General features: G+C 46.6%; 11 protein-coding genes across 11 annotated transcripts; 9 read left to right on the plus strand and 2 right to left on the minus strand.

Annotated features, from left to right (window-relative positions):
• Positions 1 to 1,690: 1,690 nt before the first annotated feature.
• N7483_009164 (glutathione-independent formaldehyde dehydrogenase) lies at positions 1,691 to 3,370 on the plus strand (the record flags this gene model as incomplete). The annotated part of the gene is made up of 11 exons (XM_057092591.1): positions 1,691 to 1,804; positions 1,867 to 1,892; positions 1,950 to 1,993; positions 2,045 to 2,218; positions 2,276 to 2,305; positions 2,354 to 2,449; positions 2,505 to 2,519; positions 2,579 to 2,805; positions 2,847 to 2,956; positions 3,021 to 3,093; positions 3,167 to 3,370. The coding sequence occupies 11 exons, from the start codon at positions 1,691 to 1,693 to the stop codon at positions 3,368 to 3,370; spliced, it is 1,113 nt and encodes a 370-aa protein (XP_056943765.1).
• A 759-nt stretch (positions 3,371 to 4,129) lies between these two features.
• On the plus strand, positions 4,130 to 5,387 carry N7483_009165 (uncharacterized protein; the record flags this gene model as incomplete). Its single annotated transcript, XM_057092592.1, has 7 exons — positions 4,130 to 4,229; positions 4,316 to 4,412; positions 4,468 to 4,605; positions 4,670 to 4,737; positions 4,903 to 4,991; positions 5,044 to 5,216; positions 5,270 to 5,387. The coding sequence occupies 7 exons, from the start codon at positions 4,130 to 4,132 to the stop codon at positions 5,385 to 5,387; spliced, it is 783 nt and encodes a 260-aa protein (XP_056943766.1).
• A 1,150-nt stretch (positions 5,388 to 6,537) lies between these two features.
• Positions 6,538 to 7,815, plus strand: N7483_009166 (lytic polysaccharide monooxygenase auxiliary activity family 9 protein; the record flags this gene model as incomplete). Its single annotated transcript, XM_057092593.1, has 1 exon — positions 6,538 to 7,815. One exon carries the CDS (start codon positions 6,538 to 6,540, stop codon positions 7,813 to 7,815), a length of 1,278 nt encoding a protein of 425 aa, XP_056943767.1.
• A 1,421-nt stretch (positions 7,816 to 9,236) lies between these two features.
• N7483_009167 (uncharacterized protein) lies at positions 9,237 to 9,593 on the minus strand (the record flags this gene model as incomplete). The annotated part of the gene is made up of 2 exons (XM_057092594.1): positions 9,237 to 9,341; positions 9,450 to 9,593. 2 exons carry the CDS (start codon positions 9,591 to 9,593, stop codon positions 9,237 to 9,239), a joined length of 249 nt encoding a protein of 82 aa, XP_056943768.1.
• Positions 9,594 to 10,328: 735 nt separating this feature from the next.
• Positions 10,329 to 10,691, plus strand: N7483_009168 (uncharacterized protein; the record flags this gene model as incomplete). Its single annotated transcript, XM_057092595.1, has 1 exon — positions 10,329 to 10,691. One exon carries the CDS (start codon positions 10,329 to 10,331, stop codon positions 10,689 to 10,691), a length of 363 nt encoding a protein of 120 aa, XP_056943769.1.
• An 849-nt stretch (positions 10,692 to 11,540) lies between these two features.
• On the plus strand, positions 11,541 to 12,575 carry N7483_009169 (uncharacterized protein; the record flags this gene model as incomplete). Its single annotated transcript, XM_057092596.1, has 2 exons — positions 11,541 to 11,834; positions 11,892 to 12,575. The coding sequence occupies 2 exons, from the start codon at positions 11,541 to 11,543 to the stop codon at positions 12,573 to 12,575; spliced, it is 978 nt and encodes a 325-aa protein (XP_056943770.1).
• A 1,318-nt stretch (positions 12,576 to 13,893) lies between these two features.
• Positions 13,894 to 14,417, plus strand: N7483_009170 (RNA recognition motif domain-containing protein; the record flags this gene model as incomplete). The annotated part of the gene is made up of 4 exons (XM_057092597.1): positions 13,894 to 13,916; positions 13,966 to 14,038; positions 14,141 to 14,247; positions 14,312 to 14,417. The coding sequence occupies 4 exons, from the start codon at positions 13,894 to 13,896 to the stop codon at positions 14,415 to 14,417; spliced, it is 309 nt and encodes a 102-aa protein (XP_056943771.1).
• Positions 14,418 to 15,060: 643 nt separating this feature from the next.
• N7483_009171 (MFS transporter) lies at positions 15,061 to 16,726 on the minus strand (the record flags this gene model as incomplete). Its single annotated transcript, XM_057092598.1, has 2 exons — positions 15,061 to 15,496; positions 15,555 to 16,726. The coding sequence occupies 2 exons, from the start codon at positions 16,724 to 16,726 to the stop codon at positions 15,061 to 15,063; spliced, it is 1,608 nt and encodes a 535-aa protein (XP_056943772.1).
• A 904-nt stretch (positions 16,727 to 17,630) lies between these two features.
• N7483_009172 (uncharacterized protein) lies at positions 17,631 to 17,960 on the plus strand (the record flags this gene model as incomplete). The annotated part of the gene is made up of 1 exon (XM_057092599.1): positions 17,631 to 17,960. The coding sequence occupies one exon, from the start codon at positions 17,631 to 17,633 to the stop codon at positions 17,958 to 17,960; it is 330 nt and encodes a 109-aa protein (XP_056943773.1).
• A 438-nt stretch (positions 17,961 to 18,398) lies between these two features.
• On the plus strand, positions 18,399 to 19,526 carry N7483_009173 (S1/P1 nuclease; the record flags this gene model as incomplete). Its single annotated transcript, XM_057092600.1, has 2 exons — positions 18,399 to 18,529; positions 18,611 to 19,526. The coding sequence occupies 2 exons, from the start codon at positions 18,399 to 18,401 to the stop codon at positions 19,524 to 19,526; spliced, it is 1,047 nt and encodes a 348-aa protein (XP_056943774.1).
• A 1,622-nt stretch (positions 19,527 to 21,148) lies between these two features.
• Positions 21,149 to 22,839, plus strand: N7483_009174 (sugar porter family MFS transporter; the record flags this gene model as incomplete). The annotated part of the gene is made up of 3 exons (XM_057092601.1): positions 21,149 to 21,347; positions 21,426 to 21,608; positions 21,668 to 22,839. 3 exons carry the CDS (start codon positions 21,149 to 21,151, stop codon positions 22,837 to 22,839), a joined length of 1,554 nt encoding a protein of 517 aa, XP_056943775.1.
• Between the last annotated feature and the right edge of the window lie 520 nt (positions 22,840 to 23,359).

The following is a 23,359-nucleotide window of genomic DNA, read 5'->3' on the forward strand; positions in this document are numbered from 1 at the left end:
AGAATCTTCATGGCGGCATATTATTTATCCATGAGAATGCTTGGCCTATATAGAAGAAAAAAGGAACGCCAATATGCGATTCTTAGTAAATCCTTGAATCAATAATATGCTGGCAGTGGTGCAACTCCAGAGATCTAGAAATAAGATGAAATTGTTTTCTGGTCATGAGATTAATACATTCCCGAGGTCCCCATCAACCTTCCTAAATAGGTGAAGATTTGCACTTCCCCGAACTTAGTATGTACACAGTTCCCCATCAACCACCTAGGCGCTGGGATGTCATTCAGATATTCCTACATAGCTGACGGGATGAGAACCTTAACTCTGAGTCTGATGTTTGCTCCCTAGACGATAGAAATACCGTAGTCAGATCAGAGTCCGTCAACTGTGGAGGCTAAATATTCATCCGAGCTGCTCAATTTCGGATATGTTGAAATTTTATTGAAAAAAAAAAACACTTGAGCGGCGAGGCTGCAGACATGCAGTATGTATCTCCAGGATTCCGTACTCCAGCACTTGAGAGCTGATAACAACTATGTACATGGGGACTCGGACTCGGAGTTTTAAACTTTACGTGTAGGAGTATGAAGGACTAATTTTCAATATCACTTTTCTTCCCATCTTCCCATCTTCCCATCTTCTCTTCTTCACCTGGGGCATCCCTTAACTGCTCCCCTTCATTTGCTCTAATTCTACTGTTGTCCGCTAGAATAAAATCTAGAAACATGCCGGGCTAATATCCAAGCAAATAATCATATTGAGGCCACACAGTCTCCAGGGCATATGTATCATGGTTCAGATCTGCATCTATATTTGGCTGCGGTCTCACTGCTTCAAGTTGCTGTAGCAATGTCATATTCTAAGCACTCGATATTTGCATATCAGTGACTCTGCTCCAGTTCAGATTCCCGACCGTAACGTTGTGTGTTAGTTGGTATTCATGACAGGGACATCATAGATATGGGAACGAATTTTCATAATGAGAAATATCACAGAGTTTCCAACAATCAAACAGACCATATCGAGGAATACCGTGCGATTTCTGGATCTTTTATCATACGATTCAGTCCCGATGTCATAATGAGAGTTTCAGATCGAGACATCTGGATGAGAAACCCGTGTATGTGAACAGATCCAGGACTCGCGATGCATTTCAACGATCGCATCCAGGTCACCCAGTGATCAGTATTTCTGAGGCGGGGAAGCGTTATTTGACCTCATATTGCATCTACATATGTGCATCTCCCTATTCACGTCTCTTGACCCCTTGGAAATTTATTTTCCGCAAGTCAAATTTGGTAAGTGCGGCGAACGTGTTCTTAAGGAGGGAATTTTGCCCGCGTCGATCTTATCCACTGTGGGGAAAGTCACAGTTCCCCCTCATGAGAGTTGCAGTGATGATGAGGGGCAGAATTCAAAATCCTGTCCCAAATTGAATAGCCGTTACTCTCAGTGCAACTTGAATATGGGGAACCCGGGTTTCCGAGCTGGAAAGCTGTAGATGCATGCCGTACATACCTGGGTCAAATGAGACGCGACTGCCAGTGACTCCAACTATGTGGCGCGTTGCTCTTGGAAGTGTAAATATAAATAACTTGAGTACAAATGAGGTGGATCCCCCGCTTTACTCAGTTCAATTGATTCAATTGATTTCATTTCTACGACCTGAATAAACATACTATAAATCACAATGGCGACTACTATGAAAGCATTAAACTATCTTGGACCATACAAGGTCCGGATGGAGGATGTGGACATGCCGAAGCTGGAACATCCAGATGACATTATTGTTAAAGTCACCACAGTGAGTATAACGATCCAGTGTTGTTTGTCTCTCCACTTTGCATCAGGCTAACTATCGACAAGGCCGCGATCTGTGGCTCGGATCTTCAGTAAGTCATGCGCAAACCGTGGACCCTCGAAAGCAATAGAAACTTACATTGAAACAGCATGTATGAAGGAAGGACTGCCGCAGAGTCTGGCATTACTTTCGGTATGAATCACGCGAAAAGAAAATAAAAATGCCCCAATATTGACCAAGCAGGCCACGAAAATATGGGAATAGTCGAGGAGATTGGTGAAGGTGTCACATTATTGAAGAAGGGTGATCGGGTGGTCATGCCATTCAATGTTGCAGATGGCCGTTGTCGCAATTGTGAAGAAGGCAGGACAGCCTTCTGTACTGGTGTCAACCCGGGCTTTGCAGGTGGTGCTTATGGTGAGTCCACATAGGGCCTTGGAAGCTTTGATCGCCTCATCTATTAACATCGCCTAGGCTATGTCGCCATGGGACCATACCGAGGAGGTAGATAACCCAATTTTGATCAATTAGATTTCGCTAACAACCTCTCAGGCCAAGCACAGTATATCCGAGTGCCTTATGCCGACTTCAATGCTCTGACATTACCCCCTGGTAAAGAGCACGAAGCTGACTTCATTCTCCTGGCTGGTAAGTCACTGTGACATATAATGCGCTTCAAAGTTGCTGACACTATATACCACAGATATCTTCCCCACTGGTACGTCCGAATCGCGTAGATCTCACAAAAAGGAATTCTCCTCCTCACACGAATAACAGGTTGGCACGGTGTCGAAATATCCGGCTTCCAAGCAGGTGAGAGCATCGCCGTCTTTGGCGCAGGCCCAGTCGGCTTGATGGCTGCTTATTCCGCCGCTCTTCGTGGCGCATCAAACATCTACGTCGTGGATCGGGTTCCCGAGCGACTTGAGGCGGCAAAGAAGATCGGCTGCATTCCGATCGATTTCACAAAAGGGACGCCGTGGACCAGATCATTGCCCACAACGGTGATACTGTGGACCGATCGGTGGATGCTGTTGGATACCAGGCAGTTGATTCTAATGGATCCTCCGAGAAGCCAAACATCGTTCTTGAAAATATGATTCGTGTGACTCGGGCTTGTGGAGGAATGGGTATCCCTGGACTATATGTACCGAGGTATGTCGTCGATGCTCACTTGAAGGATGTCTGATTTTTTGAATTAACAAGGGATTCTTGCTAGTGACCCTGGCGCGTCAGATGCTGCCTCTGCCAACGGGATGATCAGTCTAAGCTTTGGAAAATTATTTGAAAAGGTGAGCAGCTTTATTTCTCAGTTGAATTCTTTACGAGAGAGATTCAACGTTTTAATTCAAACTTTCACTCTAGGGTCTGTCGCTGGGGACTGGTCAGTGCAATGTGAAGGCTTATAACCGGTACTTGCGAGATATGATCATTGCTGGCAAAGCTAAGCCCAGCTTTGTGATTTCACATGAGATTGCTCTTGCTGATGCCGAGGTCGCGTATGAGAAGTTCGACAAGCGAGAGGATGGATATACCAAGGTGATAATTCACCCTAACGGGGGATTTTAGAAAATAGGGGTCCGGATGGTCCAAATGAATTTTGGAATGAGGACAATCAAACTTGAATATACATACCAACCAAGGTTTCAGGTCTGAGAGTTCAAGTTATAGCTTCATTATTTTTATTAAGTTATTATAATTATCGTAAAGAAACAGCACATTGGCGGGGACTGAATACTAGTAGCACCTAAGGCTTCAAGTTTGCACATGTGTACGATGAACATTTTTGAAAACTTGAAACCCCTAGAAGAAGCCAGGAACGGCCATCAAACTAGCCTCCCGGGGTCCATGTTCTGGATGGAGAACTGGCTCAACTTTTCAATGTTTGATCACTATAAGGACAATCCGGCGGGGTAACTTTCGAAATCATCAAGAAGTCCAGATCTCAATACCAAGATTGGAGAAGGCTGATCAGCAATCTTTCCCCGCATGCACCGTGACTGACATCCCTTATTTATGATAGCTCCAGCATAGAGAGGGAAATTCTCTCCGCATGTGGATCATGTCGCGCATGCATTGAATAACGCCAGAATGGGTTACAGAACCACATCGATCAAAGTGGTGTCGATGAACCAATCATACACAGAGAGTGGAGAAGTTTTCGCCGAAATTCAGCGGGGAATATTTCCTGATTCGGATGTATTTGTCTTGCTCTATATGCGGGGCAAAGTGAGGAAGCTTGCAAAAGACAAATATTTGGCAGGTTTACCTGATTCTTTGTATTCATTTTCCATGAAATAATGACCTTTGTTTGATTCGAGATACAACATGAGAATTGATCGGTTTCGCACTGTCTGGGGCATTGAGCCGGGGACGAACTTGGATAATTGGGCAAAATGGTTCCCGGAATTGAAGGAAATTGGCTACAGTAAGCTCAATTGATCACTCTTTTTGATTATTTTGTTCATTCCTTCGTGCACTGGGCGAATTATTTCGGCTTGTTGACGACAACAGACGGCGTGGAAGTCAACATCCATGGGCTGGAACCGAATAATGATTTCCCGCGACTACGGAAGATCTGCGATGATTTGAACTTTGACATAAGTATCCTGTCAGTGATCCGAAGAACCGAAGATTCAAGCGTGATGAATGCTAATGCATACCAGGGGGCACTCTTCCTGGGTGGATTATGCAGGCCCTCGCCCTGTAGGTCTAACAGCGAGCGACCACCTACAAAACTACCGAGATGTCCTCCAACTCGCGGAGCCACTGAGACCAGTCTCTTTCAACTTCCAATCAGGCCAGTCAGTACCATCTAAGACACTTCCAAGGTTATATTCCTTGACTTCAAAACTGATACAATTTCAGAGATGCGTGGGATGTTGAGGAATCGATCAAGTTCTATCGCGGTGCACTTGAGATTGATAAGGGGCTGGGTCTGTCGGGTCGAGTTTACCACGAAATACATCGGAATCGGTCACTTTTTACTCCATACAACACTTTGCGCATCCTAAAAGCCGTTCCCCAGTAAGGAAACCATTTCATTTCTTGAAGCGGTATACATGCTGACCGAAATCTGTGGCACATATTGCGCATCACAGCTGATTTCTCTCACTGGATGGTTGGACTGGAGAGAATTATTGACATTGGCGAAGAGGATCGCGCAATGATGGAAGCTATCGTCCCGCATGTGGGTTTGACAATCCGCGATTCTAGGCGGAGAGAAGGCTAACCATAATCAGGTCTATCACATCCACTCGAGAATCGGTACCACACAGGCATCTCAGTGCCCCGAGCCCATGAACCCCGTGTTTGAACAAGAGAGATTATGCTTTGAGAGATTGTGGACGCAAGTTCTTCAACGTCGAATTGAGGAGGATCCAAACACCAGAATTATCTTTGTACCCGAATACGGGTAAGTTCATCAAAGATCTCCGAAATGAAAGATGTGTTTCTGACCCCTGCCAGTCCATTCCCTTACCATCCTATTGGTAGTGCCAAGACTCATGGTCAAGTTGCTGACGAGGAAGGGAAGCGACTGGATGTGGTGTTTACCCAATTTGTGGCGAGTCTGACGAACATTTGAATGCATAAGCTCATATTTCAGGCTCGATACATGAGCTTGAAATGGATATTTTTGTGAGGATTCTTCCAATTACTTATTTCATTATCCAAAGTGAAGGAAGATCTGGACAGTTCGATCAATGGAGTGAAAATTTGAGTATGCAGTATTGCATGGATCATGATGGATGTCATCCGTAGCGGATATAGCTTTAGCCTTTCAACAGTGACAGGTGCAAGTGCATTGACGCCGGGTTTCATATCTACCCACTGCGGGGTCAGGTTAACTTGCACACCTCAAATAAATTGCATCGATCGATGGAAGGTGAATAAATCTTGGAATCGGAGTGTAAATCGAGCTTAATGGGGATCGCGTGAGTCCGAGGTCTGATCCGTGCTCTCGCTTAGCTGTTAGCGCGTTTCAACCCAGCAAGACATCGGCAATTGAGACGAACTAATTATGAAGTGGAAACTAGCTTAATATCTTAGTCTTGGCACTAATTGAACCCTTGCAAGATTTTTGGCTCTGAATAAATCGATCATTCAAATTTTTAGGTTATGACAAGCAAAAAGCTATATGCCGGGTCATCGTAGATCGAAAATTGTGAGATACAAATCATATAATCTCAATCACACTTCGATAAAATCCTTTCCTCTAGATCCTGGCTGTGATAAAGATTCACTATGCATCATTCCTCAAATTAAAGGTGCTCTTTTAGTCTCCAAAATCAGCGCCTCGTATGCAATTCTAAAGATGAAACAAAGTCCCCAGCCATGTATATCCGAGTCCTGCAAGGAGACGCACTGCGAATCTCTACGAATCAATTTCTCATCAAAGATGGGGATGTGGGAACTATCCTGAGTCATTTCATATTCCTTCCTTGAAACAATGGTCTCCTCCAAGGTTCGCGTTGTTGGGGATAGCTTCGATCATCATGGAATGAGGTGCTTCCTATATCCGACGGCCCGGCAGTTGTATCTGTAGTATGGACTTCAAGTTCGAATCGTGAGGGTTAAATAGCGCCTCATTCCCATAACTACTTTGCTTTCATCCAGATGCTAAATTTCATCTGATCCTTCCTTTCTTCCCTTCTTTCCTTCTCTGTACTTTTTCTTCAAGGCCTCGTTGATCGAGACCATTTACATTCTTTGTCTCTCCCTTTTTTCCAACCGCAATGTCTTTATTGAAATCTGCGATTTTGCTCATGGGCTCGGCTGCGCTGGTCGCAGGCCACGGCTACGTGAGCAGCATTGAGGTTGACGGTACAACCTATGGTGGTTATCTCGTCGATACCTACTACTTTGAGAGTGACCCACCAGAGCTCATTGCTTGGTCCACCAACGCCACTGACGATGGCTACGTTGCTCCTACAGACTATGATAGTGTGAACATCATTTGTCACAAAGGCTCTGCACCAGGTGCATTGGCTGCGCCTGTGACTCTTGGTGGTACAGTCAAGCTGACCTGGAATACCTGGCCGTCCGATCACCATGGCCCAGTCATCACTTACCTTGCCAACTGCAACGGTTCCTGCGCCGACGTGGACAAGACTGCACTGGAGTTTTTCAAGATTGATGCAGGTGGCATGATCAATGATACTGTGATCCCTGGTTCCTGGGCTTCTGATGACCTGATCGCCGACGACTACTCCCGCACCATCACGATCCCGACCGATATCGAGGCTGGCAACTATGTACTCCGCCATGAGATTATCGCTCTTCACGGCGCCGAGGATCTAAACGGAGCACAGAACTACCCCCAGTGCATCAACCTGAATGTGACTGGTGACGGAACGGCCACTCCTAGCGCTGAACCTGCCACTAGTTTCTACAAGGATACAGACCCTGGTATCTACATTGATATCTGGCAGACTATCAGCACCTATACTATCCCCGGTCCCACTCTATACACTACTGGCAGTACTGCCACCGCTGCCGCTGCTGTTTCCTCCACCACTACTACTGCAGTTGAGGCGACCCAGACATCTTCATCTGATACCTCAAGCGAGACTCCGGCTACTTCAGCCCAAAGCTCTGCTGTCCAGCCCACTGCAACGGCCAGTTCATCTTCGAACAGTGGCACAAGCAGCACCGGCAGCAGCAGTGGTAACTCATGCTCAGGCGAATCAGGCAACAGCGATTCCTCTTCATCTGACGAGACTCCCTCCTCTACTACTACTGTCGCAGCTACCACAAGCACCGCATCCAGCTCCTCCGCTATTACTTCTGGTGTCCTGAGTGGATCTTGCACTGAAGAGGACTATTGGTACTGCAATGACGGCACTGCATTCCAGCGCTGCGTGAACGGCGAATGGGATTCGTCCCAGAGCATGGCTGATGGAACTGAGTGCACTGCTGGAATTTCCGAGACCTTGTCCATTTCTGCGTCTAGCAAAAAGCGGGCCTACACTAGTGACATGCATCGTCGTCTTGCACGACGCCGTCACGAGTAAGACTCTTGCTGGGTTGTGGGAATCGATAGCTATTGGTTCAAGTTAAATTGCTTCGGGCGGCTCGGCTTGATTGGAATTGTGATACTACTTCATGCCATACACATTAATGTACCTTTTGTGATACACATGTGGATTTCATCATCTTGGATTTTGTGTTAGAATCACATATAGACTCACCGAATGCAAATTATGTATGGCTGTGACTTCAATTCAGCTTATCGCTTCCAATGCCTAGAAGCAATCAACCTTGGAAACTTCCCAGAAGTATCTGGTATGTAAAGTTATTGTAGTGCAGGGTATACCTTGATTTCCCAATATCGAAATAATTATTGAAACACCAAAGATGTTCCAAAATTGAGATGATCCCTGATCCCTGCCCAGGTGAAATTCCATATCAATTTCACACAAGTACATCATGTGGGCAAAAATAATCGTAAAGTCTGACTGCCCCATGTGCAGGCTGACTTGAACTCACCACTAGATCCTGCGGGTTCACAAAGATCAAGATACTTCAGATCCGGGGAGGCACGTGTGGAACGTACGACCAGTTGGAATATAAACAAGTTGTTGCGCAAAGATGCTTTCCAAGTTTCAAGTATTGATCAATGTCAAATGCGAACCTCATTCATTTTCTCCTCTCATCTAGAATCTTTCCTAATAGAGGAATTGGGTTTCATTTTGGTTGTAAAAGATTTATTCTTTTGATCAAAAGATGACCCCCTGAAGTTCATTTTTGAACTTTCTCTTATCTCAAATTTCAGCTTTGTCTTAAAATCTTGGAACTACTCATTGTATCTGTATTCCATTGGTATTTTTTGTTGTTTTGGGAGGCTTTTCCAATTGATACACATCTTCCGGACAGTCAACCCTTGTTCGGGTTCACAAAATTGATACATTCACCTGGGTAACTGTTCATAGCCTTTATGACTACTTTCAGATGAGTCACCTCAGTCTCTTCCAGGAGTGCAAATTGAGATACCGCCATCGCGCAAGGGTTGAGATAACTTGAAAAAGTTCGCAGCGCAGCAGATAGAATTGATTGATATAAGATAAGTATTTGATAAATTTATACCTAGGTAGAGCCAAGCATGATTAATTCTCAGCGCTTTGTCGACTTGTCCCGAGGGACCCAATTTTGAAGGCCTTAGAATTTATTCAGCCTCTGAAGAAATGCGTGTGAAACGGGTACTAGGACTACCATGTAACGATACCTCAAGGATCCGCAGGGAAACTGGATCAATGTCTCAACGGTAATCGTACCATCCTAACCATAGTATCTCACGGAAGTCAAGTTGATCTTATAAAAACCTTCCATATGCCCAGGATTCGTCATTTATCTTGAAAATAACCTCATACCTGATCGTGCTGAGAAATCCTCCAAAGCAAGTTCCAAACCAATCCACAAAATGAAGAGTTCATATTTAATCAGCATCCTCCTCGCCTTGATTGGCATCACATCCGCAAACAAGCAAAACCAGAACTGCGGCGACACTGCGCAATGCCTGTCCTTGATGCCCGACTTCCACCTAAGAGATATCTCATCGAGTTACGGCAATTGCATTGAGAGCTGTATGGGCGATGTTCGAGACTGCTGCAAGCAGCCCTGTGCGAATGTGGAAAGCTGTTCAACAAACTTCTCCAATTGTCACCTGAAGTGTCGGAGCCATGAAGTCCCTGCTCACTTCCAGTGTGTTGATAACTGCATGGTTGTTTGGAACAACTGCATGGCTGAGCCTGTCACTAACATTAACGACGAACTCAACAATCACATCCTCCATTGCAGAACCGATTACCGCAATTGTAGACGGGTGTGTCACCAGCAGTAATACAGCCTGGGATAAGATGTTACAATTGACATGGTATTATGTGGGAAGCTATTGGACGTGAATTGGATCTGTTATTATGACGTTCTGACTTGGCTGATCGATTGGCATTAATAAGTAACAGAATGAAGAATGGAATGATGATATCATGTGTGTAGTCAATCGTCAACACTCAGTGGGAGGAATAAATACCATCACCATAACCTCTAAAGCTCCATACTATTGCAATTTGAAGTCTTGGATATTCACCTCCAGTCAGCCCAATGATGTATAATTTAAGATTTTTCTACAATGCCTGAAATCCCTGTGAAGCCTTCAAATGTTCCCCTTAGCGGTACTCATGAGACGATAATTTTGGGACACGTCTTCCTTTCCATAATAGGGGCTGTGACTTGCACATGTGATAAACTCCTTCAAAATAGACTTGCGACCAATATACCTTCCAATTAGAGATTCCTCCAATCCTAGCCTGTATTACAATCCAAAGATTCTTGTTGGCACCAATCAACAATCTCAGCGCTCGAGGATTGCGGCTTCCATTTTTGGAAGTTCATCACGAGTATAAATATCACCTTCAACTCCCGAGGTCTATCTTAACTCCTGCAACCATCCGCATAGCCCAAACTCCTTCAAATTCAATCCAAACTGAAGCAATACTCAACTCACTTCAAGTCTACTATCTCAACCAAGATGAAGCTCCTTCTTCCTCTTCCGATTCTGGCTATCTCTGCACTAGCCTCACCAGTCGTTCCTCGTGACCCGACTCAATATGTTGTCCTCCAGTTCTCAAATGATCTCAGTGGCCAACCAACTCCAATCAACGTGAAAATCCCAATCGACAATGTTGAGAGGGCTATCCTGGAAGGAGGTCTAACACGAAAGACATCGTCTGTTCAAGTCGTTGATCAATCGCATGCGCCCTCGAACTTCTATTGCGATGTGAGGGTTTCAGGACCAGTTGAATTCAATCATAGGTTCGATGGAACACAGACTTGGGACTCTATTGGATCGAGCGTTCTTCTCGCTAGTGTTTCTGTCAAGTGTGATTCCTGAGCGATGACATTGTTTGTGTGTTTGTGCCAGATTGCGTTAGGAATGGTGCAGAGATATGGTGTTTCACGCCGTTTTACTCAATATTGAGCTTCATTGTTATCAAAATTGAACTTATTTGAACTTCCATACCATGTCCACAAAGAAATCACAAATATTCAATCTAATAAAGAATGACGGGGATTGAACGTTCATCAAATCGGTGAATTGACAACAACTCTCCATTCAATAGGCTGTAGTAGTTCCTGACCGTTGCTGCTGTTCATCGTCCCACATCTTTACTAATTAGAGACGGAGCAGAATTGCCTTTTCAAATCAAGACTCGAGGCGTCTAGGTATTTAGATATTGGCTTGCTTCAGTATGTGATCCCTAAGAATAGTTATATCAGAACCAATAGCCGTGGTATCAAAGGATAAGCTATTGACTGTATCTTGGGATATCAGACACAGTAACAGGAAGAGTAGGAGAAAAGGTGCATGGATTTGTTATGGAACCGTGAGGGTGCGTGAGGGAGAGCTACTATTAGGATCATAGGGCACAAGACTACGGTCTTAGTCTGAGAATAGCGCCCTATTAAACGTGGCTGGTAACTGTGCCACAATTTCGGCTGGGCATCTCTTCGCCGAGATGTTGTCGGTCTAGTCAACGATGATGATGTCGTCGGTCTAGTCAATGATCTCGTGGACCATTTAGTCAACGATCAGGATCCTTCACTTCAATCGCTCCAGTTTCCACAAAACCCCACCACTCTCGTTGACTTTTTTCTTCCACTCTTCGAACTACACCAGCTCAAGACAATCCTCGAGACAGATTCATCACAAAAACACTCTGCACGTTCAAAACCATCCAAAATGCCGATGCAACCACCGAGAGACGAATTACCGTTGGAAGTCTTCCTCCGCAACATGAATCGTGATTTGGGAGTTTCTCTGTCCAATGAGGGTGTCCTTGATGAGATCACCGAAGAAACCGCCCTTTTCATCGCACCTCGTGAACTTGAAGGACGATTCGGCGGCCCACCAGGCCCACAATTGCACTCAATTGAGCTGCGCAACGTGTTGAGGGTGCTCGTTGAGGCCCAAGTCACGCTTGTCGAGTTTGGAGACCAGGTCACCTACAGATACGGATGGCCACAGGTCCTAAATGTAAGTCAAAACTCCATAATGATGTGGCTTCTCAGATGATCTAACATAAATCAACAGGTGGTCAACTGGTATCTCCACGACGAGGAGGTATTCCGAGCCACGTTAATCTTGCAGAGAAATGGCTGGCCACAGGCCCAAATCAGAGATCACCGGTTCCAAATGGGACGTGGGTATTGGAGCAGGCAGAGCAGCAGCGGCCTGGCCCACTTTATCGATGATTGGACTGTTGTGATACTACTGCCAATCTCATCAGTTGGGATTCGGCTTTACCAGACTGAGCGCGTGCCATCAACCTTTGCCCCGGAGTACAGTGTTCGGACGCCGTCGTTGCCTCAGTATGTCGCCGCGCTGATCGATTTTGTTCTCGCCCATCGAGTAGGTGATCGGCACCTCCGATACCAAGCCGAGACAGATCTCGTTCGGTTCATTTTCGTCTTCCTTCTGCACGGAGAGCCGGCGCACGACGTACGGGAGGCGGATGGCTGTATCCTTCCTCCCGTGCGTCAAATTGAAGGGTACGAGAGACGAGTTGCGGCGGCGAGGTCAACTGTCCGCGGGTGGGATTGGCGCGGTCTGCCTCCAGAATATCTACAAATTCTGGACCGCGCCATCCTGGACCGCGACTACATCAGGGCCTTGAATTCCGTTCCCTTGAGGCAGGGATTCGGACTGAGCACCACTGAGGAAGACCGGGAATGGCTTGGCATTGCGCGCGCTCATCATGGGCTGAGCGAGCACTAGATAGCGGCGCGGAAACATGTACCACCATTCTCAGTTTTCTCCTCCCTATTGGACCATCAGTGACCCTGCACCGTGCAGATATACACCACTCTTCAGGTCTCACTTACATACCTTCTCCCGTGCATGATAAGCCTCACTTCTACGCTTCTTCGTCCCTTAGAGGAAGCCTCCTCAAACCCTCACCATCCATTTACCTCCATACCAAGATCCATTCCAAGATTCACCCCGACACCCACATGGAAATGGTTAATTCAAACCCAAGGCCCACTCAACATGACAGGGGATGTGTGGAGCTGTGGTGATCAGCCCCGGACCCGAAATGCACATATCCGCAGACCCACAGACTGAAGACACCTGGGGATATCAGATAACAGTCGGCCCTTCATTTGCTGGGAATATGTCTCTCGCACTATCAAAATTCTCCGAGTTCTACTCAGGTGGTTGGAGTAGATATTGCATCTTTGGCGAGGATCGGTGTTCTGTCTAACTCATTCTGTGCCCTTCGGGCAAACGATTGAGGATATGTACTCTGCAGTTGATAGCCCGAGACGGCTTATTGCGATGAAGTGTACGAACGAGTGTTTCAATTGCATTTGATGTCTATCGGAGGGTCATCTGGTCCAGAATGAGAATTGAAGTCTAGATGTCGTCATCTTGACACAAAAGCCAACTCTCAATTTCCCACCTGGCAGCCCTGGAATGATCCATGGATAGTCAACTGGTCTATCTACCAAGAATACACGTGGCGCGGGGTTATTTTGCCTCTAGATTCACCGCCCCCTGATTAGGACCCCGGGTAGGGCACACGAGTGTCAGCCCTAGCATAGAAGCGATGAAAATTTAATTTTGATAATAATTTGAATTTGGTCTGAGGATTCCAAAGGTATTCGTGTTGGTGTTACTGTTAATTGTAAACCATTAGAAGTGTGTAGAAGAAACTCATCAGTACTTGAGTTAGGAGCATCTTTTGCCACATGTGCAATAAAAATATGTAATGGCAGAAAAGGGCGGTGTACCTACGCCATTCTTCTGAGTTTCAGGATAAACCACTATAAACCACTACAAATCCACCAAATAGTATGAAAATAGTCAATTCATGAAAGAGAATATTATAAATTACAACTATATTACTAAATAAACTCCAAATATTACCAGTCGGTGTACTTGAAACGCAAGCTTCTCGCGTGCCAGTTATAAGACGCCCCTCTTATTAGGCGGTGAATCCGGTATTCTGCCTAGCGCCATAATATAAAATTCCCAGCGCCAGATTTCAGGAGGAACACCACCCTCGACCATTCGTGATTCCGAGACTGACAAAATGGCCGCCAAACTTTACGTTGGGTAAGTCCCATCACCTTACTCATTCTATCGTTGATGCTAATAATTTCAGAAACCTTTCCTGGAACACCACCGACGAGAGCCTCCGCGGTGTGTTCTCTGAGTTCGGCGAGATCATCGACTCCGTGAGTACCTCGATCCCTCAACCCTCCACGATCACCGATCATCTCAAATTTCCCTCACATGTTCCAAATCACATCAAAAAAACTAATTCAAATGAAATTCAGATCGTCATGCGTGACCGTGAGACCGGCCGCAGCCGTGGATTCGGCTTCGTTACCTTCTCCAGCCAGGAGCAGGCTGATGCTGCCGTCGCTGCCATGAACGAGCAAGAGTGAGTCCATATTTTATCCACTATATCATCACTATCATCTTTCTAATGCATTTTCCTTCTTTAGGCTCGATGGCCGCCGCGTTCGCGTCAACATTGCCAACGCCCGTCCTTCTGGTGGGGGTGGCTTCGGCGGTAGTGGCGGTGCTGGCTCCTGGGGACCCCGCCAATAGATTCCCTTATCCTTATGACCCATGAGTTTAGTATGCATGATATTAGTGCCCATGAGATGAAGACTTGGAGTCTTGGGTTAATACAATAACCCTTTTTTTTAAACGGGTCTTTTCACTTTTTTTTCGTAATCAAATCTGCCTATCGCCTTAGGTGGCTGTAGAACCTTCATTAAAAGTTCCATGTTCCGACATCGGCAACATAGACTGCAATATGACGTGCTACGAGACAACCATTATTTACGGTTTAACTTGAGCACTGTTATTTATGCTGGCTGGAGTTGACTGGTCACGTTGTTGTCTAACACCTGCAGTTCCTGTGAAGAATGATCGATGTGGCTGCGCCACAGATCTACGGCATTCAGTGATACTCAATACCCGAGCGATCGGCGCGGTGGGTCCTTGACCAACCCTTGCAACTTGCGTCAACTGGAGAATTTGCAGCAACCCAAAACTGGGGTAAAGAACAACATCCTCAAGCCCAAGGCAAGGATATTACTAGGATGTGAGATACAAAGATGGATACTGTCAATGACTGTGTTTGAATTATATTATATGATACCTTATTTGGTCCTCCCGCAATGTCTAATATATGCTGATGAATAGTGCATTCTTCCCATTACACAGATCATTTTCGTTGTGTCCATTACTCAACATCTCCACTTTCCGTGATCGTATCATTACTAGACTCAGGATGAAGGACCCGACTGGGCTCTTGCTTTTCTTCCGGAGCGCTCTCCACATCTCTCTTGGGGGCCTGGGGCGGTGTTGGTGCGAACTTACTCTTCGTTCGGATCTGCTTGCCATAGCGATAGAACAAGAAGGGAACGAGAGCCAGTAGCCCAGCCACACCTCCAATCAAACTACCTCCACCGCCAACTCCCATCGCTGTGAACATCTGGTTCGTGAAAAGGGGCGCCGCGGCACCACAGGCGGATCGAACGATTGTATTGGCAGCGATTGCGGAGGCAGCGAACATTAGATAAACATCGACCAGGTAGTTCAAGTATGCGACGAAGAGAAGCAGCATGCAACTTGTAAGACAACATCCAGCAATAGTGGGAACGATCCAAGGCACAGAGCTTTTGCGATGATTAGCATTCGAACTCGCTCCTATTGAAAGGCGAGATGTGAACTTACTTGTAATTTGCCGACCACGCAAACCAGAACATACAGATGGAAAAGCCAACACCACCGATCATCGCCAGTGGCAAACGGTCTTCTGGAGTAGCATCTTCCATTCTTCTCTCTCCTCGCTCGATCTTCTTCTGTCGCATGCGTGTATCGACCAGTACAATGCTGGCACCTATCAGAGCACCAACAATCGTTCCAAGTAGGGGTAGCTCGCCAACACCCGAGTTCCAACCACGCTTCTCCTGGAAGACTATGGGGTAAATGGTGAAGAGCATGTAAAGCAGGGTATATACAACAGACATGTAAATGGCACAGAGGAATGAGATAGGATCAAGCAAGATGATCCATGGACGCGTCAACGCAATCTTATAGATCGCAAACAGTGACCGATCACTATCCTCCACTTGAGCCTTGACATTCTCATACCCGGGAATCTGAGCCTTGCGAATCCGCTTTGCCTTGTTATGTAGAACGATAGGGGCATAAGTCTCCGGAATGGTAAACATTACGACTGCTGTTCCAGCTCCCAGCCAAAGAAGCACATAGAAGCTCCACCGCCAATCCTCTTTTAACTCCAGAAAACCTGCGACGACAGGACCCAATGCAGGACCAATCCAAACCATAGCCGAGAAACCGGCCATGGCATTAGCGCGTTGTAACGGGTTCCACAGATCGGCAAGGACACCTGGACAATTACTCAGGGGTGCTGAGACAAAAGTACCAGTTAAAAAACGGCCCACCAGCAGAGCACCGAGATTAGGTGCGAAAGCACAGAGAAAGTTGAATATGAGGTAGAGCAAGAAACTGATATAGAAGATCCATCTGCGACCGTAGAATTCACTCAACGGAGCGAAGAAGAGCGGACCTGCGCAGTAGCCCAGTAGGAAGACTGTTATTGTTAGACCCGCTACCTCAGTTGAGATCTGGAAGTGTTCAGAAATGGAGGTGAAGCAGCCACTCGGGGCACTGGACGCAAAGGTCGCATTCATGACCATCATAACAGCACTGATGGTGATCCCTGCCCGACGGCGCATCGACCAATTGCGCGGATTCTCAATATCATCTGGGCTGAAATCGATGTAGCCATTTTCGTTAATGTAAGGAACGCTATGGTCTAATTGCTTTGTTCGGTATGGTTTGTTGACCGCGTGTGAGAGGACTCGTACGAGTGATGCCATTAGGATAACATGGAAGGAAGAGCTATCTGTGATTAAGAGACAGAAAATTGCCGTTCGTGCGTGTGGGTGGCCTTCGGAGATAATAAAGGAGTCGAACTGCAGGTGCTATGCGCGTTCGTTGATGACAAGTCCTTTTTTCCGCCATTGGCCCCATGACATGATTGCATCAGCTTCACCGTCTTGATTTGTTTTTTTATTCGGATCCATGGCACTTTATGGGGTTAACTCCGCTGTTAGTGCATACATACCCCCGAAGGACCGAAGTCCCCGAGCGGGAGATGCCGCTTAGCCGACTTGTTGAAGCTCTAAGAGCTAGCTGACATTTGTAATCAAATGATGCGAGACGCCGAAGAATTATCTCCGATTCCAAGGATCTATACGAGTTGGGTCAAAGTTCCGTATCATCTGAGCAGCGGAATAGCAAACTTGAGGATACATACAACTTTGTATCACACCATGATGACCCGGATACTTTGGCCTGAGGAATCAATTTGGATCCACGTGTGGAGTCACGTGGGTCACGTGGACCCTGACCCCAATGCGCGCTAGACCCAATATGGACACAGCGAATGGATCCATATGGGGTATACATCCATATAGTCTCAAAATTCACAGCAAGATATCATTGACGTGGAGATGATATTGGAGTTGAGAGCTTCGATTTGGAGCACTTGACAGCCAGCCCGTTTGTTGGAATGCATACAGATGCATGAGGCGGGAACCCTCCATGAGATAATCATGATTCATACGTCAATGATCCAGTCTGAACATGAACTTGGAAGTCAAGTTGAATATCAAGAGTCGATGAAGTATTATAGGGAGTTGAATAATCCTGACAGGTTGAGCCTTGCTATGAATGATGTCAGTACTGCTCCGAAAACTTTGACAGGCTATCAAGTTAACCATGTCTCCCTACCCTGCAACTGCTCAATATCCACCTCCATATCTTGCGCCTTATGTATCTTGGGCGCATCAATACTGCTATTCTTTCATTCACTTCAACCGTGACATGACCCGGCGGGATTCCGGCGGATGGCAACATCTCACTGCCAAGAACTCATCCCGTTCCAGTCTCCCGCTCCGCATTCCTGGGCGACAGGGTCTGGACAACTCGAGTTTCAATGAAGCAGGACTCCCTAGAAACATATATATCTCTCGCTTGATCATGGACAACAATACCAGTCCTCTGCAACTTGAATTACATCCAAGATATGATCCCATTTTCGGTGGTTGAATTTGAACCAGTGTGGCCACGCTCAGGATCTCGTATAAAGTATGAACCCCTTGGACCCTGAAGACCGGTGGATTCCGGTACCCTGCAGCGCCGATCCTTAAGTCAGCACTATCGCCAAATTCCATCGACCAACCAAATGCTCTTCCTTTAGCACTCGCTGCTCTCTTGAAACAAAATTGATTGCTGTGGCATTCGTTTGTCCAATGATTTTTCGTACAATCTGCAGCATTAAGTTATCGCGGGCGAGTCTGAATGTGACAACCGCAGGTGACGCTGATAGTAATGACAGGAAAGGGACAAGACTCAAAAGCACTGGGTCTGCGTTACAATATAAAAATCTCGCGAAGACCACCTCTCTTGGGCTTGAACCCAACTCATCCTCTTCTACTTGACCAAACAGACAATCTGGCATATTCGGATCTCAGGTATACTACACAGATGGCGCCGGTCTTCAATATTGTTTTGTTCTCTCTAGCTTTGACCAAGGGAGTGGCCGCGTGGGGCTCACTTGGTCATGCAACTGTCGCGTATGTCGCACAGAATTACCTCACTTCTGACACCGCCGCATGGTAAGTACCAGTACGCATAAAAAGCAAATACCAACCTCAAGGCCCCTATGTCTGGCTTAATACAAGGGCTAACGAGCTCAGGGCCCAAGGAGTCCTCAATGATACGACGAGCTCATACCTCGCGAATATCGCCTCCTGGGCAGATCAGTACCGCGCCACCACCGCTGGGAAATGGTCCGCACCCTTCCACTTCATCGACGCAGAAGATGACCCACCAACCACCTGCGATGTGGATTATGATCGTGACTGTGGAGACTCCGGTTGTTCCATCTCTGCGATATTAAACTACACGCAGCGCGTCAGTGATGGGCGACTAACCGCCGATCACACAGAAGAGGCACTGAAGTTCCTTGTACACATCATCGGTGACCTGACACAGCCGCTACATGATGAGGCTTACGAGGTCGGTGGAAATGATATTGCGGTAACATTTAATGGCTACAGTGATAACCTGCATTCGGACTGGGATACATATATGCCTGAGCAGTTGATTGGAGGTTACTCGCTTTCTGATGCGCAGTCCTGGGCTGATACCTTGGTTGGGGATATTACCTCAGGCATTTACCAATCCGTGGCCGCGAGCTGGATTGACGGTGATACAACCAGTGATCCTGTGACAACTGCCACGCGATGGGCCTCGGATGCGAATGCATTTGTTTGTACTGTGGTCATGCCGAATGGCAGTGCAGCATTGCAGACAGGAGATCTCTATCCGGATTATTACAATTCTGTGATTGGCACTATTGAATTGCAGATTGCTAAGGGAGGTTATCGATTGGGCAATTGGCTGAACTTGATTTATACCTCCGGTATTGCTAAGCGTGAGTTGAACGCCGAGGACCAATTACAGAACCCCGATACGAATACAGTACCTCAGCCTGACCTGCTTGATCGCGAGATCCCTTCTGCGCCGCATTCGTTGAGCCGAGCTCAGCTGGCGAGAGAGGCTATGGGAGGATCTTGTTGCACCTCGGGCAAGCGAGAGTACGCGCATTGATTGGGGACGGTAATTATTTAATCGAGTGATTTATCAGTCGTCTTCTCAACAGAACTATCAGGATACCAGATGAGCTTCAATTGTTGACGGATATTGTGAATTGAACCTGAAATTTATCCTCAGAACAACTTTCTCTTGACCGGCCAAGCCATAAGACTACATGCCGCATGGGACCATATGATAGATCAAGTAAGATTATCCACATCATCGCCCTATACTAGCACTAGTCGTAAGCGAGACCCGCTCAGGATTTATACTAGTACCTTGATAGGAATTTTTTGCGCGTGATCGAATAGGATGATCTATTAGCAGACGTTTGGAAAGTGCTCCGGCATTCCATCTTGTTGGATCCCATTTGTGCCCAGGACTAGTCTATCGAACTAAACATCGAGTATTTAATGATTTGCACAGGAATGACGAAGATGTATGCAGCTAAGTTTTTTAATGAAAAGAAGATCTTTCTTCTCTAAAATTACTCACTCACTGTTCCATCATGTCTATAGTTGCTACTTCTCCAGATATTGCAGAATCTGCTCAAATTCAATACTGCTGATGCTCATTCAGCCAAGGACTAACGTATCGCAGCCCCGTTGACAATAATATCTTACGACATTCCCAGCTACGTACCTCAACGCCAAGCAAGTTGTGGACTCTTGTTACGTTCGCACAACCCCCGCGCACATTTGGACCCCACGACCCCTCTCAAACTTTCACAGAGCCCCCCACAACTGGAGACGGGGTCCCCGGGGTTCTCTTGCTTCAACATGCCGGCTAAATCCCGGACCGCAACAATTCCATAGAGGCTCGCCGAGATCCTAATTGGGCATTCGGTGCTCATCTCAGTGGAGCAATGTACGCTATCTCGCACCGGCTTGGACGCTATGCTAAGGAAAACGTACGACATCTCACTGAAAAGGGTCACCTGGACATTCTCCCGTGGTGGATCCCGAGGTGGGATGGACCGACTTTTTCATCATTACGGGAAACCAAGCTACGATGCCGGTGAGAATAGTAACCGACATATACTGGCATATGCCGATCGGCTTTTTGAGGCCAAAGCGTTGTGCACCGACACACCGATACCGGGTTTTGGATCTAACCCGATCCGGGGGTGCCCGTTTCATTACAAGGAGAACAATATTAGAGTCTCAGGCTTATCGCTGAACCAGTGAACAGGGTGGTATTTTCTTTGATGCGGCAAGGTTACGCAACAAGGAACGTGGGGTTCAGTCGAGGGGCAAAGAACGGAGAATTTGGGGATTTCTTTGTTGCGAAAATTTTGAAATCTGGGGACTGGAGTCAGCTAATTCCTATTCTAGCATCACTGATTGGATCATATCGCCTAGCGTGAGACACGGTCATTTCTTTTTGCTGGTCCACATGGATGACAAGCTATACTGTCGGGCAACTTCCGAGGTTCCCCAGTCCGGGGCCCCCGCAATTCCTCGATGCGAGGACTAAATATGACATGGTCTGTCCATGCAGTGATAAAGGTTCCTTTATCCCAACTTTCTGGCTCAAAATCTATTCTCAAAGACCTTTTTTGTCATCTCCTTGCTTTTTACTTCACATTCTCTGCCACACCCGTCGATCTATAGAAGCTTATCTGATTGCCAAGCAGCATGGCACTCGCCAAGCTACGTGGAAAGAAGCTTGGCCGCGTCATTGGCTTGATCGGTGCCGTCGGTTTTATTCTCCAGGGTTATGATCAAGCCGTGGCTAATGGTCTCTTGACTCTGGCTTCTTTTATTCATCAGTTTCCAGAAACTGATACTCTGTATACAAGTGGTGCACAGAAATCGCATAATTCTATAATCCAAGGTGAGATCTACTTTTCCTTTGTACTTTAGGTTGAAACAAAGAAAACCAAAAAGTATACACGCTAAAACTAAATTCTAGGTACAACCGTCGCCATCTATGAAGTCGGTTGTGCGCTCGGTGCATTCGCTTGTGGTTTCGTTGGAGATAGACTCGGTCGCAGGAAGACAATCTTCGTAGCAGGATGTATCGCTATTATTGGAGTCATCATTCAAGCAACGCCCTTCACACTCGGCCAGCTTATCGCGGGTAGAGTTATTACTGGTACAGCCTCATTCTCCCGAGTCACAAAAATCAAAGTTGAAATACTAACGCCATTCCAGGTCTCGGTGTGGGTGGTTTCACCGCAACTATCCCGATGTACGTTTCGGAATCCTCGCCCGCCGAAGGCCGTGGACGAATGGTCTTGCTACAAGGCTGGTTCGCCATCGGCGGTGTAGCTCTCGCTACATGGATGGATTTCGGTCTGTACTATGCGGGTAGCAACTCAGCTAGCTGGCGTTTCCCGATCGCATTCCAGTCCATCTTTGCCCTTTTCGTCATCTCATGCATCCTCTTCCTTCCTGAATCACCGCGTTGGCTTGCCAAGGTGGGCCGTGTCGAGGAAGCAGCAGAGGTTCTGGCACGATTGGAAGATGTCTCCGTCGATTCCGAGCAAGTTGCCCAGGAACTGGAAATTATCCGTCAGTCCCTTGCTGAGGGCGAGCAAGATGAATCCTCCGCTTCGTCCTCTCCATGGGCGCGCACTAAAAACCGTCATCTCCAGCGCACTATTATTGCGATCGCTGTGAACATCTTCGCCCAGATGACCGGTGTCAATATTATTACATTCTACTCGGACACAATTCTCGAGAGCTATCTTGGATACTCTGGTACTATTGCCCGAATCGTTTCAGGATGTCTGCAGATCTGGCAATTCTTCGCTGCTGGTCTTGCCGTCCTCCTGATCGATCGCTTCGGTCGTCGTCCTCTTCTCATCACAGCCGCCATCGGCATGACAATCGCACAAACCTGTCTTGCCGGTCTATCTAGTGATCTGAGTAACAAGGGTGCAGCAGGTGCATCGATCGCATTCTACTTCCTTGCACTATTCTGCTTCCCCATCGGCTTGTTCCTTGTTCCCTTTATGTATGCGGCTGAGATTGCACCTTTACGCACTCGTGCAAAGGTTACTGCCATGTCTGCTGCATCCAACTGGATCTTCAACTTTGTTGTCGCCGAGGCATCTGATACTGGTTTTGCGACCATCGGATACAAGTACTATATTATTTATGCATGCATTAGTGCTATGGCCCTTCTCTTTTTCTACTTCTTCTGTCCTGAGACGAAGGGTCGAACTTTGGAAGAGATTGATGAGATTTTCGTCAACTCGACCTCGTTCTTTGATACAGTCAAGATTGCTAATGAGACACCATTCCAATCTGAGCTCCTAGCCTTTGCGGAGGATCCTGAGAAGATTGCGCACGCTGAACGCATTGAAAATGTGGCATCTTAGAGTTTTGACTAAGCTGCGGGTTATTATATTGGTTCTACTTAGCAGGTGTTGCTCAAGGGATACGAATTTTGTTGATATGTCTATATGAGATGAATGAATTTATTATATGTATGGTCTATATAAAAATCCAATTCATGCCCCATCCATAAAGCTCATCAATCCATTGCCAGTGATCAGAAGATTTTCTTTGATCATGGAGCTCCCACAGGTACGGAAGAACTTTCAACGCATTTCTAACGTTCTCACATCGCCAGGTCATCCAAAGACTTTCAAATATCTGAGTAATCGATCTCCGTTGCGATTCCTCTCTTGCCTCAGCACCGATGACAAATGATGGCCAGACCAAGCTTTTGAAATGATCATTCTCGGCATCAATAGAGAGTAGATGCAGGATCAAAGAATCGAGATGATCAGTATGCGGTAATTGAATTGCATGACTTTCGCTATATCCGTGCATGACTTGCGCCATGTAAATGGCAACGGCTCCTTTGTATGCGCTTGCAAGATGATACCTCGGTTT

Source organism: Penicillium malachiteum (genome assembly GCF_028827825.1).
Source record: "Penicillium malachiteum strain IBT 17515 chromosome Unknown utg000004l:1.0-4883003.0:1.0-4884900.0, whole genome shotgun sequence".
In the NCBI taxonomy this organism is placed as follows: domain Eukaryota; kingdom Fungi; phylum Ascomycota; class Eurotiomycetes; order Eurotiales; family Aspergillaceae; genus Penicillium; species Penicillium malachiteum.